The sequence below is a fragment of the Ceratotherium simum genome, chromosome 25, assembly GCF_057802395.1.
Source record: "Ceratotherium simum simum isolate JZ-2026a chromosome 25, ASM5780239v1, whole genome shotgun sequence".
Lineage (NCBI taxonomy): Eukaryota > Metazoa > Chordata > Mammalia > Perissodactyla > Rhinocerotidae > Ceratotherium > Ceratotherium simum.
Genome location: NC_141924.1, coordinates 21,995,395 through 22,008,687, shown reverse-complemented (window position 1 = coordinate 22,008,687; position 13,293 = coordinate 21,995,395). Strand labels below are relative to the sequence as shown.

The 13,293-nt window shown below is 36.5% G+C and overlaps 1 protein-coding gene across 1 annotated transcript in view; it reads left to right on the top strand.

Annotated features, from left to right (window-relative positions):
• The window catches only part of UTP20 (UTP20 small subunit processome component), a 100,559-nt gene that overhangs the window by 52,762 nt on the left and 34,504 nt on the right, over nt 1-13,293 (top strand). The window contains exons 28-38 of the mRNA XM_014780317.2: nt 236-379; nt 1,070-1,149; nt 4,760-4,977; nt 5,490-5,634; nt 7,173-7,260; nt 8,159-8,302; nt 8,498-8,548; nt 8,882-9,034; nt 10,506-10,661; nt 11,004-11,144; nt 11,584-11,721. Coding sequence (XP_014635803.1) covers nt 236-379; nt 1,070-1,149; nt 4,760-4,977; nt 5,490-5,634; nt 7,173-7,260; nt 8,159-8,302; nt 8,498-8,548; nt 8,882-9,034; nt 10,506-10,661; nt 11,004-11,144; nt 11,584-11,721 — 1,458 coding nt within the window. The remainder of the gene's footprint in view (nt 1-235; nt 380-1,069; nt 1,150-4,759; nt 4,978-5,489; nt 5,635-7,172; nt 7,261-8,158; nt 8,303-8,497; nt 8,549-8,881; nt 9,035-10,505; nt 10,662-11,003; nt 11,145-11,583; nt 11,722-13,293) is intronic.

The following is a 13,293-nucleotide window of genomic DNA, read 5'->3' as shown; positions in this document are numbered from 1 at the left end:
ACGGAACACATCTCACCATTGAATTTTTTAAGTCTCTGCTTTCCCATCTTGTTCAATGAGAAAAGCAATGACTTCCTCAGTTGACATTTCCATGTGAATCAGAGCCAAAGTCAGCAGACTTAATAACAGGATTTCCAGTTTGGTTCTTAGCGATCTGAATGCTAAGAGTGCCTCCCTGAGGAGTCAAGGATAAAAATGATGTATATTTTTGTAATAGAAGATCTTTGTTTTACAGATACAGCTGAGGTTTATTAACCCACTGAAAAATTTGAGACGTCTTGGAATCAAAATGGTGACTGATATCTTTTTGGATTGGGAGTCCTATCAGTTCAGAACAGAAGAAATTGATGCTGTATTTCATGGTGCAGTTTGGCCCCAGGTAAACCTTGATTTCTACATTCTGCCTAGATACCTTCTGCTGCTTTTGTTGAATACCTGTCCTGGTCTTTTCTTTTATATCGAGCCTTTCTTTATTTCTGGAAGTTTCAGAACACTTTTCTTTGCCTCCACTACCACCCAAAAGCTCAAGAGCTAGTTTCTCCAGTGCCATGGCATTTATACTTAAGGCTAATTTGAATATGATTGTGTCTCTTAAGCAAATGTAACATAACTTTTGTAGCAGCTCCCATGATATGCCTCTGGATCTTGACAATCACAAGGGAAATACACAGGTATTTTTGTTACGTATTCCTTGTTTGATTTCTCTGGTTGTAACAACTTGATGATGATAACTGGTGTAGTTATAGCTAGGAAGACTGTTGGAGAGACTTGATTTTAGGAAAAATTTGTAACTGCTTGAGCTCTGTCACTTCTGGTCTACTGAAACCTAAAGTACCTGGTTCCTTTCAAGTGTCTAGCACTTCCATGCGCCATCTTTGTGGTTTTTCCTGAGTAGATGTTATTTTGGATTCGTTTATTTTTTCCTCAGCTGTCCTTTAAATGTTAATCTCTGTCCTTTGGCTCTTTGACCCTCTGGTGTGGTCTCTGTGCTTGTTCTGCTTTTAGTTGTTTTTTTCTACAGTTGTGTATAGCTTTTCATGTTGCATTCTGTTTTTGTTTTGTGTCCTAGATCAGCAGGCTTGGATCTGAGAGTCAGTATTCTCCCACTCCTCTGCTGAAGCTAATCAGCATCTGGAGCAGAAATGCAAGGTATAACCTTTTTGTTTTCAAGTGTTTTAGACACATCTAGTCAAAATTAGTCAGGAGAACTAATAATTTATTGTCTTTCCATAGTGAACTACTATAGGTGCAGATACAGTGAGTAAGGCAGCTAAATCTGAAAATAGACAGTTTAGAAAAAAATACAAGTTGCTGAACAATATGTATAGTGTGATCCAGGAAAAATGCCGTGCATGTGTGTAAATAGAAAATGAAATAGAAAATGTCTGGAGGGATACATGAGAAACTGTTAATGTTACCATAGCATGTGGAGGTTTGGGTGGGCCAGAGAGGGGAAGGGAGACTCTTCATGATACATCTTTGCAGTGTTTAAATTATTTATAATTTAAAAAAGGAAAAAAATAGGTAAAATAACACTTTGCAATTTAATGTGAATAAAAACTGTAGTGTATATATTATATCAAAATTTACACATTTTTGCTGTTTTTACAGTTTCATTAAAACTTGAAAATTAGAAGTATTGGAGTTGATAGGGATGTTGTTCCAATGTGTAATAATTCTGTGAGCAGTTTGATTTGGCCTGGCAAAGGGAAAAACAGAATGTGAAACACACCAGATAATTATATCAGCACATAAATATTATCATTTTTTGCACGCTTGATTGAAAATAAAAGCTGATTGTAATTTGGCATGCTTTGTCTTTTTCCCAATGCCCACTTAAAATCAGAAAAATTTCATAGGCTTTTTAGATTTTCTAGACATCTTATATTCTTTGTAAAACTCCATCTAAATACACATACAGCTCTCATGGTCATAAGTTGTGTATCCTTTTGAGGACATTATGAGCTGTTAACAGGATCTTCATCTACTGGTGGTTCAGAGATGCTGTGTTACAGACCAAATGCATAATTACTGAGGAGTGTGGAAACTTGACCTATGTTGTTTATCTCAGTGATGGAAACAGACTTAAGTTTGCCCTGATCTGTTTTGAAGAATGAAAGATAAAATAAAAAAAAAGTTTTATTATTGTTCAGTAGTATTAAAATCTTGGCATCGGTTTTTACAAAATTGGAATCATACTGTATAACCAGCTTTTGATTTTGTTTTTTTCATGTACCATTATGTCATGAACATTTCCCCATGTCATTAAATAGTCTTCAAAAACAAACGAAGACCTTGACACTCTTCCTCGGTAAAGCCTGTTTTAATTTTACTGGTAGGAAGAGTTCTTTTCATTTATTTCCCAATTTAAGAAAGCAGTTACATATCTTGTTTTATCACTAGACATTTATAAGCAGCACTTTAGGCATATTTAAGAAATGTTTTATAGTTGTGTAATTTTATGCAAATAAGCCATAATGAACTTTCATCCAAGAAGACTTTACAATAGTGACTCAGTTTTGTATTAGTTGCGTCCTTACTCAAGGTATAGATCCACATCATTGGATGCCACTTCATTCTCTTCTGCAATTCCTCTCTCATTCTTGGTTGGAGAAAAATAGAAGTCACATAGCAATAGAGGCAGTAGGCACCAGAGCTTTTTTTCTTTTCTGTTTAACACACTTACCTGAAAGAAATCTTTAGAAGGGTTGACTTCCCTTGAAATCTCCATAGCAATAGCTGTGCATTATGTAGTTGTGTGTGGAAGAATTAATGAATGAAAATCTCAGAACCACTTGATAGGAATGTTACTTTTCAATAAAAAAATCCATTTTTATGTTGAAGTATGGCTACAGTTTACATAATGTCAATCAGACATTTAAACAGGTTTTCATCTACAGAGAATTCTAGCATTTTATTTTGTATTTGGATAAATGCAGGTAGATCTGAACTATAGCCAATATCTTTAAGCTTACAACTAAGGTTAAATTGTCTCAGAAATTGGGTGAACTCAGGACAACAAACACTTGCATACTAACTAGAGTGATCATATAATCTATTGTCCCAACGGAAACATTCCTCAGGGTGAAAAGAGATGCTATGAATAATTAAGCCAAAACAACCAGCATGAACTGGGAGTGTCCCTGGCTACTCTCTCAACAGCTGCTCTGGTTCTGACCACCATGACCTCTGTGTGCACAGCTCAGTCTCTTCCTTCTCTGGGCTCTTTCCACTCCTGGAAGGCTCTATGATCACATGCTGCCTTTATTGCACTCATCTCTATTCTTAGCTTACCTACCTAAAGCTCCTTGAGGGCAAAGACCATTTTGCATTTGTTGTATCTTCCTCCGCAGAGGGTTACCCCTCTTAAACCATGGTTAGTTGGTATTGACTGCATGGTGAATGAGTGATTGAAATTTTTGATTGAGCCATATACTTAAGCGTGGAGCATGCCCAGTGTACTATGGCATCAAGTTATATTGCTGTTCAAAAAACACAGTTTGGTCACTTAGCACTTGCATTGGATTTGAATGGGCTCTTACTAGGACCTTGCCAGCAGTTGAAAGCAGTTCCCTCACTTTTTCTGCTTGAAAAATTTTAAGATAACATACAGCATAGTGGTTAAGAGTACAGTCTTTGAAGCCACACAAACCTAACTTCAAATCCTAACACCACTGTGTCTCCTTAGGCAAGGTTGGCGTCTTTGAGTCTCAGTTTTGCTACCTGTAAAATGGAAGTAATAACAGTACCAATCTCATTGATAATAGAGATGATAATATGTAAAGCATCTTGCATGCTGCCTGCCCATGCTATGCCCAATATCTGTTGGGCAAAGATGTATATTGGGCTGACCCCGTGGCTTAGTGGTTAAGTGCGTGCGCTCCGCTGCTGGCGGCCTGGGTTCGGATCCCGGGTGTGCGCCAACACACCGCTTCTCTGGCCATGCTGAGGCCACGTCCCATATACAGCAACTAGAAGGATGTGCAGCTATGACATACAACTATCTACTGGGGCTTTGGGGGAAAAATATAAATAAATAAAATTATAAAAAAAAAAAAGATGTATGAATATAACCTCTTACAATTTTTCTATCAGTTTGTCAGTACTAAGTACATTCAAGTGCTTGAACCCTTTTTCTAGTGATGATGAATTGGTAAAGCCAAACTATCTGAATTTTTGTTTGACTTTCCTACTAATTGTTAGGATTGCATCTCTGAGTGTAAAACAGCTGCTGGTTTGCCCTTGGCTGGAAAGCCTTTGTGCTCTCTACCTGTATCAGTGTGTTTCCACTGGGGGGGATGCTTATATCATTGGAGATGGATTCATCTACCTCCCCTGACAGATGATCTTGATCTCTGAATGTTGTGTATCCTGACACAGCAAGTGTTTGGTTTGTACTCCTAATTCCCATGTTGTAGTACATTGGTTTTTATGTGAGTGTATAACCATTCACATTTTAGAAGGCTTATAATTGAAAAACAGGCTGTCTTCAATACGTTTCTTTTAGAAAGGGCTTAGACTGTGGTTCAGATCTCAGCTCTCCCACTTAGCAGCTTAATCGCTTATGTTTGTTAGATACCTAGAATTATTATCCATCAAATTTTAGATTTTAAAGCAGTTTCCCCTTTGAGTAATCTTATTCGTGTTCATACACACACACATATATTTGTTAAACAAGACGAAAATTCATATGGAACATGTTTTTAGAAATAAACCTACTGAGAAATGTCATGACTATTTCACTGTTTTTTTCTTGCAGATATTTCCCTTTCCTGGCTAAACAGAAACCTGGGCACCCAGAATGTGACATCCTGACCAATGTTTTTGCAATTCTCTCAGCAAAGAATCTCTCTGAAGCCACAGCTAGTGTTGTGATGGAAATAGCTGATGACCTTCTTAACCTTCCAGATTTTGAGCCCACAGAAACAGTTTTGAGCTTGCCAGTAACTGGATGCGTATACACAGAAAGTGCAGATGGTATGTATGCTGTACAAAGCACATGATTCTTAGACTTCTGAGGTAGCGTTTGTTCCCTCAGAAAGGAAAAAGTCAATAGAATTTGATTCTTAATAGCTTATGCAATTAAAAGAGTTTCTTTTCTCTAGGAATTAATACCAATTTATATAAACTGAATTTTCTTTGCAGTACTAGAAATTCAGATTACTTACGGTCTGGAAAGCTCAACTATCCTTCAGGAAATTATCAAATGATTCCCACTATCATGTCTCTGAATTCTTCTTTCCATATTATCCTAACAGTTCTTGTGCTATTACCAAAAATCGTTCAAATAAAGCCTCAGGGGTCTCGTATATAAATTTTTAATTTAGCTAATGGTGTAGCTATTTTGACTAAGAAGAAAGTTATTTAATCTTTAAAGTTGAAATTTAAGTTTCGTGGTAATTGAGTGCTTTCCTTGTCTGTCATTATGAAGATACTGTACAATTATCCTTTAAGAGAGTAATTAATTAAAATCAAAACATTTATTTCAGAGTCTATCACAACAGGAGGACGATTAATTCTACCTCATGTACCTGCAATTCTCCAGTATCTCAGCAAAACCACAATAAGTGCAGAAAAGGTGAAAAAGAAAAAGAATAGGGCACAAGTCAGTAAGGAACTCGGCATTCTTTCAAAGTAAGTGATATATTGGTCCTTAAAAGTTAACATTACCATTGTGGTTTTAATGTTTTTTAAAAATTATATCTGGTTTTTCCATGGTTTTAACATGGTAATAAGAAGCCAAAAAGGTCTTCAGTATTTTAAATGCCCTCCCTTTTTAAGTTAATGTAGGATTGTTTCTCTGCTGGAGTATTCATTGGAAACCTTTTATGGCCTCTGCCTTCAATTAATTATTAAAGAGAACAGACTTTTCAAAATTCTAAAGTACACTGATAGATTTGCTTGTTTCTTAGCCTTTGCTTGTTTTGTTCAATTAAGATTTTGATTTACATGAGATTACAGTTTTGATTTTTTTTAATTTTAATTGATAAAAATTAAAAGAGCAGGTTGTTTTGTTTGTTTTTAAGAGTCAAGAAGATCTTGCAAGAGTTTTTAAAGATTCTCTTTGGCAATAGACCTAATAGTATGTAATTGTGATTTCTAGAAAGTGGAGGGTTGGTAAACCTGAGCAAAAAATGATGGTCTTAAACTCTCAGTTGTTATAGGACTTGGTTGTGAAAAGTTTATTTTTTCTGTTACTTTGGGCGACAACAGCAAAAAGTGGTATACTAGAATCTTCCAGAAACTTTTTTTTAATTTTTGTTTGTGAGGAAGATCAGCCCTGAGCTAACATCCGTGCTAATCCTCCTCTTTTTGCTGAAGAAGAACAGCTCTGAGCTAACATCTATTGCCAATCCTCTTCCTTTTTTTCCCCAAAGCCACAGTAGATAGTTCTATGTCATATTGCACATCCTTCTAGTTGCTGTATGTGGGACGCGGCCTCAGCATGGCCTGACAAGTGGTGCGTCAGTGCGCGCCCGGGATCCGAACCCGGGCCACCAGTAGCGGAGCGTGCACACTTAACCACTAAGCCACGGGCCGGCCCAGAAACTTTTTTTTAAATGTTTTACTTATGCTATTGTATTTCTAAGTTATGCAAAATGGGAAACAGCACTAAATACTTTAACTCATTAAATTTTATCACAGGCTATGTGCTAATGAAAAGAGGATGAGAGAGATTAGGCACCAGACAGACCAGGGCTTGAAAGACCTGCTCTACCTCTTCCTAGCTGTGTGACATCAACTGCTCTGAGTCTCAGTTTTCTCCAGGCAAAACGAGGCTGTTAATTCCTACATTGTAGGGCTGTTGTGGGAGTTAAATTGAAATAATCTACATAAAGCGTTAAACAAGTCTTGACCCTTAAAAATGTTATTTCTGCAAAATAAGAAATTACTCATTGCCAGATTATAGCATTGGAGTTTGCTATAACCCAGCTACACAATCAGATGTTACAAAAGAAATAGAGTAGTAGCCATGAGCCTAAATTGGAGAGAAATAAGAGTGAGTGAGGCCTGCTAAATAATTGAGTTAAACTTTTTATACACGTGCACATACTTAGAAGCCACCTGTGTCCTTTGTCGCTGATGTTTTTCTACAAAAGTTTAACTTCTTAGAGGAATACTCTTAACTTGTTGTATATCTTCCTTACATATGGGTTTTTTTCCTTCTCTAGGATCAGCAAGTTTATGAAAGACAAAGAACAAAGTTCTCTACTCATTACACTTCTCCTTCCTTTCCTGCACCGGGGCAATATTGCTCAGGTATAAATTCATAGGACATTTACTTTGTCTTTGAATTGACACTTTACCAGTAGGTTTATTTGTGAACAATAATTTTACGGGTTAGATTCTGTGATGTATTTGTCCCGAAATATTTGTGTAAAGACTATACAGAAACATAAAACTTAATAAAGGAGAAAAATTGGGACAGAAATAGGAATGGGGGCAGGCAAGAAGGTAGAGACATCATCATCTACCGTAACAGTAAAAATCGTCTACCTAAACAGTATCTAACTATAACATCTGCCTTTGTTTTCCTGTTTGGCTTCTAATCCATTTCAAGATTTTTATTTTTCCTCTCTGACTTTAATCAATAACAAACCTGGAACCCAAGAAGTGCATTGTATAATCTTAAATATGGATCACAGTGGCAAAACTGAATGAAAAATCAGATTGTTTTAACATTCAGACATAGCTGAGAATTTCTGATATGATTTTCAAACCGTAGTTCAGCCTTGATTTAAAGAGTCTTCCCATGGCTCAAACTCATGTATAAGGCCTTAGTAGATATACTGAACATCTCTTACCACATTGTAATTTGGTGTAGAAGACCACAGATCTGCAGACAACCAGAAGTATTTTTCTTTGGCAATCTCGTTTTTCTTGGCTCTTTTTTTTACTAGAAAATAGAAGGAATTATGTTTGGAAACTATGCATATTTTCCATTAGAATTAAAGGAGGAAACTGTTAATGGACGTTATTGTGGGTTTTATGTTAAGTTAAAAGGCTAAGAACTTTTTAAAGACTATGAAATAACTTTTTCAATTACTGCTTTTACTTCTTGTTCATAATTATTTGTTTTCTGTGCTGTCATCTTAAAGCTAAGTCGATCAGTTTTATAAATTACTGAAATATGATTCTCTTAATATTTTTTCTTAAGGATACAGAGATTGATATTCTGGTGACGGTACAAAACCTGTTAAAACATTGTCTGGAGCCTACAAGCTTCCTTAAATCTCTAGCAAAACTCTTCTCTGTTATTAAGAACAAGTTGTCAAGACAGTTGCTTTGTACAGTGTTCCAGGTCTGTAATATTCATTTTTACCCCAAATCACCCCTTTTTAAAAAGATAACTGTGACATGTAAAGCATATTAGCAGCTTTCTTGGTGTCCATGTGGTGTTTCTACATAAATTTGTTGGAGGCAGGGAGTTGAAGGGAGGAGGGCAGAAAAGTTAAGGCTTTATTCACTAAAAATATACTGTTTTCATTTCTTTTAGACTCTTTCTGATTTTGAGAGTGGATTAAAATATATTACTGATGTTGTCAAGGTAAGAAAGAAAATCTTATTTCTCTTTTACTTCAAAAGTATTATCATTTTTGTTTATTTAAGATTTCTAGGGCCGGCCCCGTGGCTTAGCGGTTAAGTGCGCGCACTCCGCTGCTGGCAGCCTGGGTTTGGATCCCGGGCGCGCACCGATGCACCGCTTCTCCGGCCATGCTGAGGCCGTGTCCCACATACAGCAACTAGAAGGATGTACAGCTATGACATACAACTATCTACTGGGGCTTTGGGGGGAAAATAAATAAATAAAATCTTTTTAAAAAAAAAAAAAAAGATTTCTATACCTTCATTTATATGGTTTCAATGGCATTTCTCGTAGCTTAACGCCTTTGATCAAAGACATCTTGATGATATCAACTTTGATGTTCGCTTCTCGACGTTCCAGACCATCACCTCTTATATTAAAGAGATGCAAACCGTGGATGTTAACTACCTGATTCCAGTTATGCATAATTGTTTCTATAATCTGGAGGTAGGTTGTTATAGCAAAAATTTATGAATTGTTTTTTATTGTTTTGATAATGCAACTCCATGACCTAATGTCTTCATTTGTGTTTTGAGGAGAACAAGTTTTGTTTTTTTTTTTGTGAGATCAGCCCTGTGCTAACATCTGCCAATCCTCCTCCTTTTTTTGCTGAGCAAGACTGGCCCTGGGCTAACATCCGTGCCCATCTTCCTCCACTTTATATGGGATGCCGCCACAGCATGGCCTGCCAAGCAGTGCATCGGTGCGTGCCCGGGATCCGAACCAGTGAACCCTGGGCCACCGCAGTGGAGCGCACGCACTTAACCGCTTGCACCGCCGGGCCAGCCCGAGAACAAGGGTTTTTAGTATAAAATTTCTTTCAGTTGAAGAATATTTTGTTTGGCAAAGACCATATTGTTATTCTCATGATTTGAAAAACAAATATCTTGAATAAAATAATACATGTAGAAGCACTTTGAAAAGTCAAAAAGCTGTATGTTAGAATAGGGAAATCTGTAGAGACAGAAAGTAAATTACCGGTTACGAGGGGTTGTAGGGGGAGGGATGAATGGGGAGTGACTTCTGATTGGTACAGGATTTCTTTTGGGGGTGATGAAAATGTTCTGAAGTTAGATAGTGTGGTGGTTGCACAACCTTGTGAATATACTAAAAACCATTGAATTGTACACATTAAAAGGGTGAATTTTATGGTATGTCAATTATATCTCAATTTTTCAATGTTATGTAACTATATTATTTGACAGTTTGCCCTCTTTTATTGATAGAGTGGAAATAAAAGGGGCTTGGACTATATTAAGTACCATGTTGCTGAACTGAATTAAAACCCAAAAATGGGGAAAATGAAACCCTTGATTCATAGTGAACTGTGTCATGGCATCAATAATCTCTTTGTGGCGTTTTATAGTTATTCATCTGATAGTAAGGATTATGTAACATATGAAAAAGTAATCTCCCCATTTGGGACTCATTCTTCATATATCATGTCAAATTTCAACACAAGGGATTCTGAATCACTGCCTGGTGGGCTGAGTTGGGAATACTTTCTCCACACTCACTACCTACTTTCCTCAAACCAGGAACTCTAGTGCAACTAACCAGAATTATACCAGCCAACTGTGTCATTTTCAGTGATCACTTGTTATTAAATATTGAAAACTAGCTTAAGTGAACCTTTTGTTCTGTTTGCTTTGAGAAGTAAAACTAATTAAAAAGTCTGTTTCACAGTATTTTCTGAAATTGAGTGGCACTTCTCAGTAAGCATGATTTTTCAAAGTCACTTACTATGTTCCTCACAACTCTACGTTTGGTTCTTCCTTAGGAAGTACTTGTGGGACATTTCTTAGTAGAGATTTTTACACAGAACAATGGCAAAATTTTGTAAACTCTTCCATTGGGAAATAATATTCCATATTATAGTCATTACACAGAATAATTAGGAGTTTTTTCCTGTTTCCAGTTAGGAGACATGTCTTTGAGTGATAATGCCAGCATGTGCTTGATGAGTATCATCAAAAAGCTAGCTGCCTTGAACGTCACAGAGAAAGACTACAGAGAAATCATTCAGCGTTCACTCTTAGAGAAACTGAGGAAGGGATTGAAGAGCCAGACAGAGGTATTGGGGTTTGCAATTGTAACTTTTTCTTTTAAGTACTACTATCTGTGGTTTGGGGTTTTGTTTTTATTTTCCCCTACCTCTGCTGTTGTTGTCTAGAAAAGTGGTAAGGATTAGTACATTTAATTAAAATCCTTAATTGCGTAAACATTCACCAAACTTTTGACAGGGAAGTGGGAATGGAAAGGAGGGCAGTCACTTGTGATTTTATATAGTTTGTTTTTGCAGTGGGAATGTTTTACTTTTAAAAAAATTTTAATGGCTTTTTTTGTGTTTGTTCATATTATTTAGGAAGCAAATTCTTTTTAAAATTAAAAAAAAGGTTTTTTTCTGAATTTGCAGAGTATTCAACAGGATTATACCACACTGCTTTCCTGTTTAATTCAAACCTTTCCAAATCAACCAGAATTTAAAGACTTGGTACAGCTTACTGATTGCCATGATCCAGAGATGGACTTCTTTGAGAATATGAAGCACATTCAGGTAGAAGGCAATTCTGCTTTTTTCTTGCCTATAAAATAGGCATTTCAAACACTTCTGTCTTATTTAAAAAGATATATTTTAATTTTCCAAAAAGTTTTAAGCTTCTCATTTCTTGGTCTTCCTGATCAGCAGTCAAATTTGCATAAGAGATCATCATTTCCTGGAGTCTGATTTCCTTGGTGGTGTCACAAACCACAATAATAGCGTCACTTTTCTCTGCCATTTCATAAGAAGTGTAAATGCTTTCGGATCCATTGTTAAACAAGTGCTATGGATTATGTCTCTGGAAGCAAATGAAGGCACAGGTGTTTGCTCATGTAACACATGGCCTGTATTTCACTCCTTTAATCTTTTCGTAGAAAAAGAACATGATACTGAAATAGAGCTAGTTGTAAGAGCGATCAATCAGTAACTAATTTGTATTTTATCTAATTCATAGATCCACAGAAGAGCAAGAGCCTTGAAGAAACTGGCAAAGCAACTACTGGAAGGCATAATCATCCTATCTTCTAAGTCTCTTCAGAATTACATCATGCCTTACGCCATGACTCCAATTTTTGATGAGAAAATGCTCAAGGTAGGGCATTAGATCTAGAAACCAGTAAACCTCTACCCTTACATACCATGACACACTTCCAAAATGTAGATGGGGTTGGTAGCATCCATATTGATGTTGTCACCATGATCAGAGGCTAAGAATAGGTCTAAAGCCCTTAGAATTGTGCCTGGCACATAGTAAATGCTGTCTAAATGGTGGCTATTATTCTTATTTTCACTATTGTTAGCTTACAAAGGACAACCACAAAATATTTTCCCCTCTTAGAAATGATCACGTTACTAAGATGGCACACTTTTATTTTTATATCATAGGGCTTAATTCTGGTAAGCTCCGCTAATCAGCAGAGTCATTGTTTTCCCAAATGGCTTATAAAAAATTAAATAAAACAATGGCTGCCTCTTCTTTAGCACTATGCTGCATACAGGCACTATTCTAAGTACTTTAACATATAATCTTACTTCATCCTCACTGCAGCTCAACCCTGTGGGGTAGGGACTGTTGTCACTATTTTACAGCAGAATAAACTGAGAATAAGTGAGGTTATGTAACGTTCTCAAAAACACACGGTCAGAACTGGTATTTGAACTTAGGACTGTCTTTACCACTATACTACGCAGTGCCTAGAACAGTGCCTGGCACGTGGTAAGGACTTGATAAATATTTATTGATTAAATAGACTAATGAAAGACGGTATCCGGAAATTCAAGTCTAACTGAGGTAATATCAGGATTTGTGACTTGAATTTATTCTGTGTTGATTATATGGTCTTGTGGAAGGTTAGGTTTCCTCTATTGTTTCAGGATTTTCAAAAATTTTTGAAGAATTACCTAAGTAAATAAAAGAATACTCCCCTAAATTCCAGTTTAAAGAGCCAGTGAGCACTACCAACTCAGAGTTTAATGGCAGTAAAATAGGAAAGAGGTGTGGGTGGAAAAAATAAATCATACTTAGCTTTGCTTGGTGTTAGCATGGTATATCTTTTTATAGTCTTTTATTTTTAAGCTATTTGTGACTTTACATTTAAAGTTGGTTTCTTGTAGGTAGTGTATAGCTGGGTCTTGCTTTTTTATCCAGTCTGACAGGCTCTGCCTTTTAATTGGTTTTATACCATTTACCTTCAATATGATTATTAACATGGTTGGGTTTAAATCTGTGATCTTCTTCTTTTTTTTTTTTAATGAGGTGTGCCCCATTTAACGTTAACTTTTTTTTTTTTTTTTTTTTTTTTATTTTTTTCCCCCAAAGCCCCAGTAGATAGTTGTGTGTCATAGCTGCACATCCTTCTAGTTGCTGTATGTGGGACGCGGCCTCAGCATGGCCGGAGAAGCATTGCGTCGGTGTGTGCCCAGGGTCTGAACCCGGGCCGCCAGCAGCGGAGCGCGCGCACTTAACCGCTAAGCCACAGGGCCAGCCCTGTGATCTTCTTCTTTATTTTCCATTTATCCCATTTTGTTCTTTCTTCTATTAGATTAATTGGATATTTTTAAATGATTTTATTTTATGTCTTTTGGCTTATTAGTTTATCATTGTGCTATTTTTTCAAAGGTTTTGCCTCTACATTAGTTTTAAACTACACAATAGATTGTTATT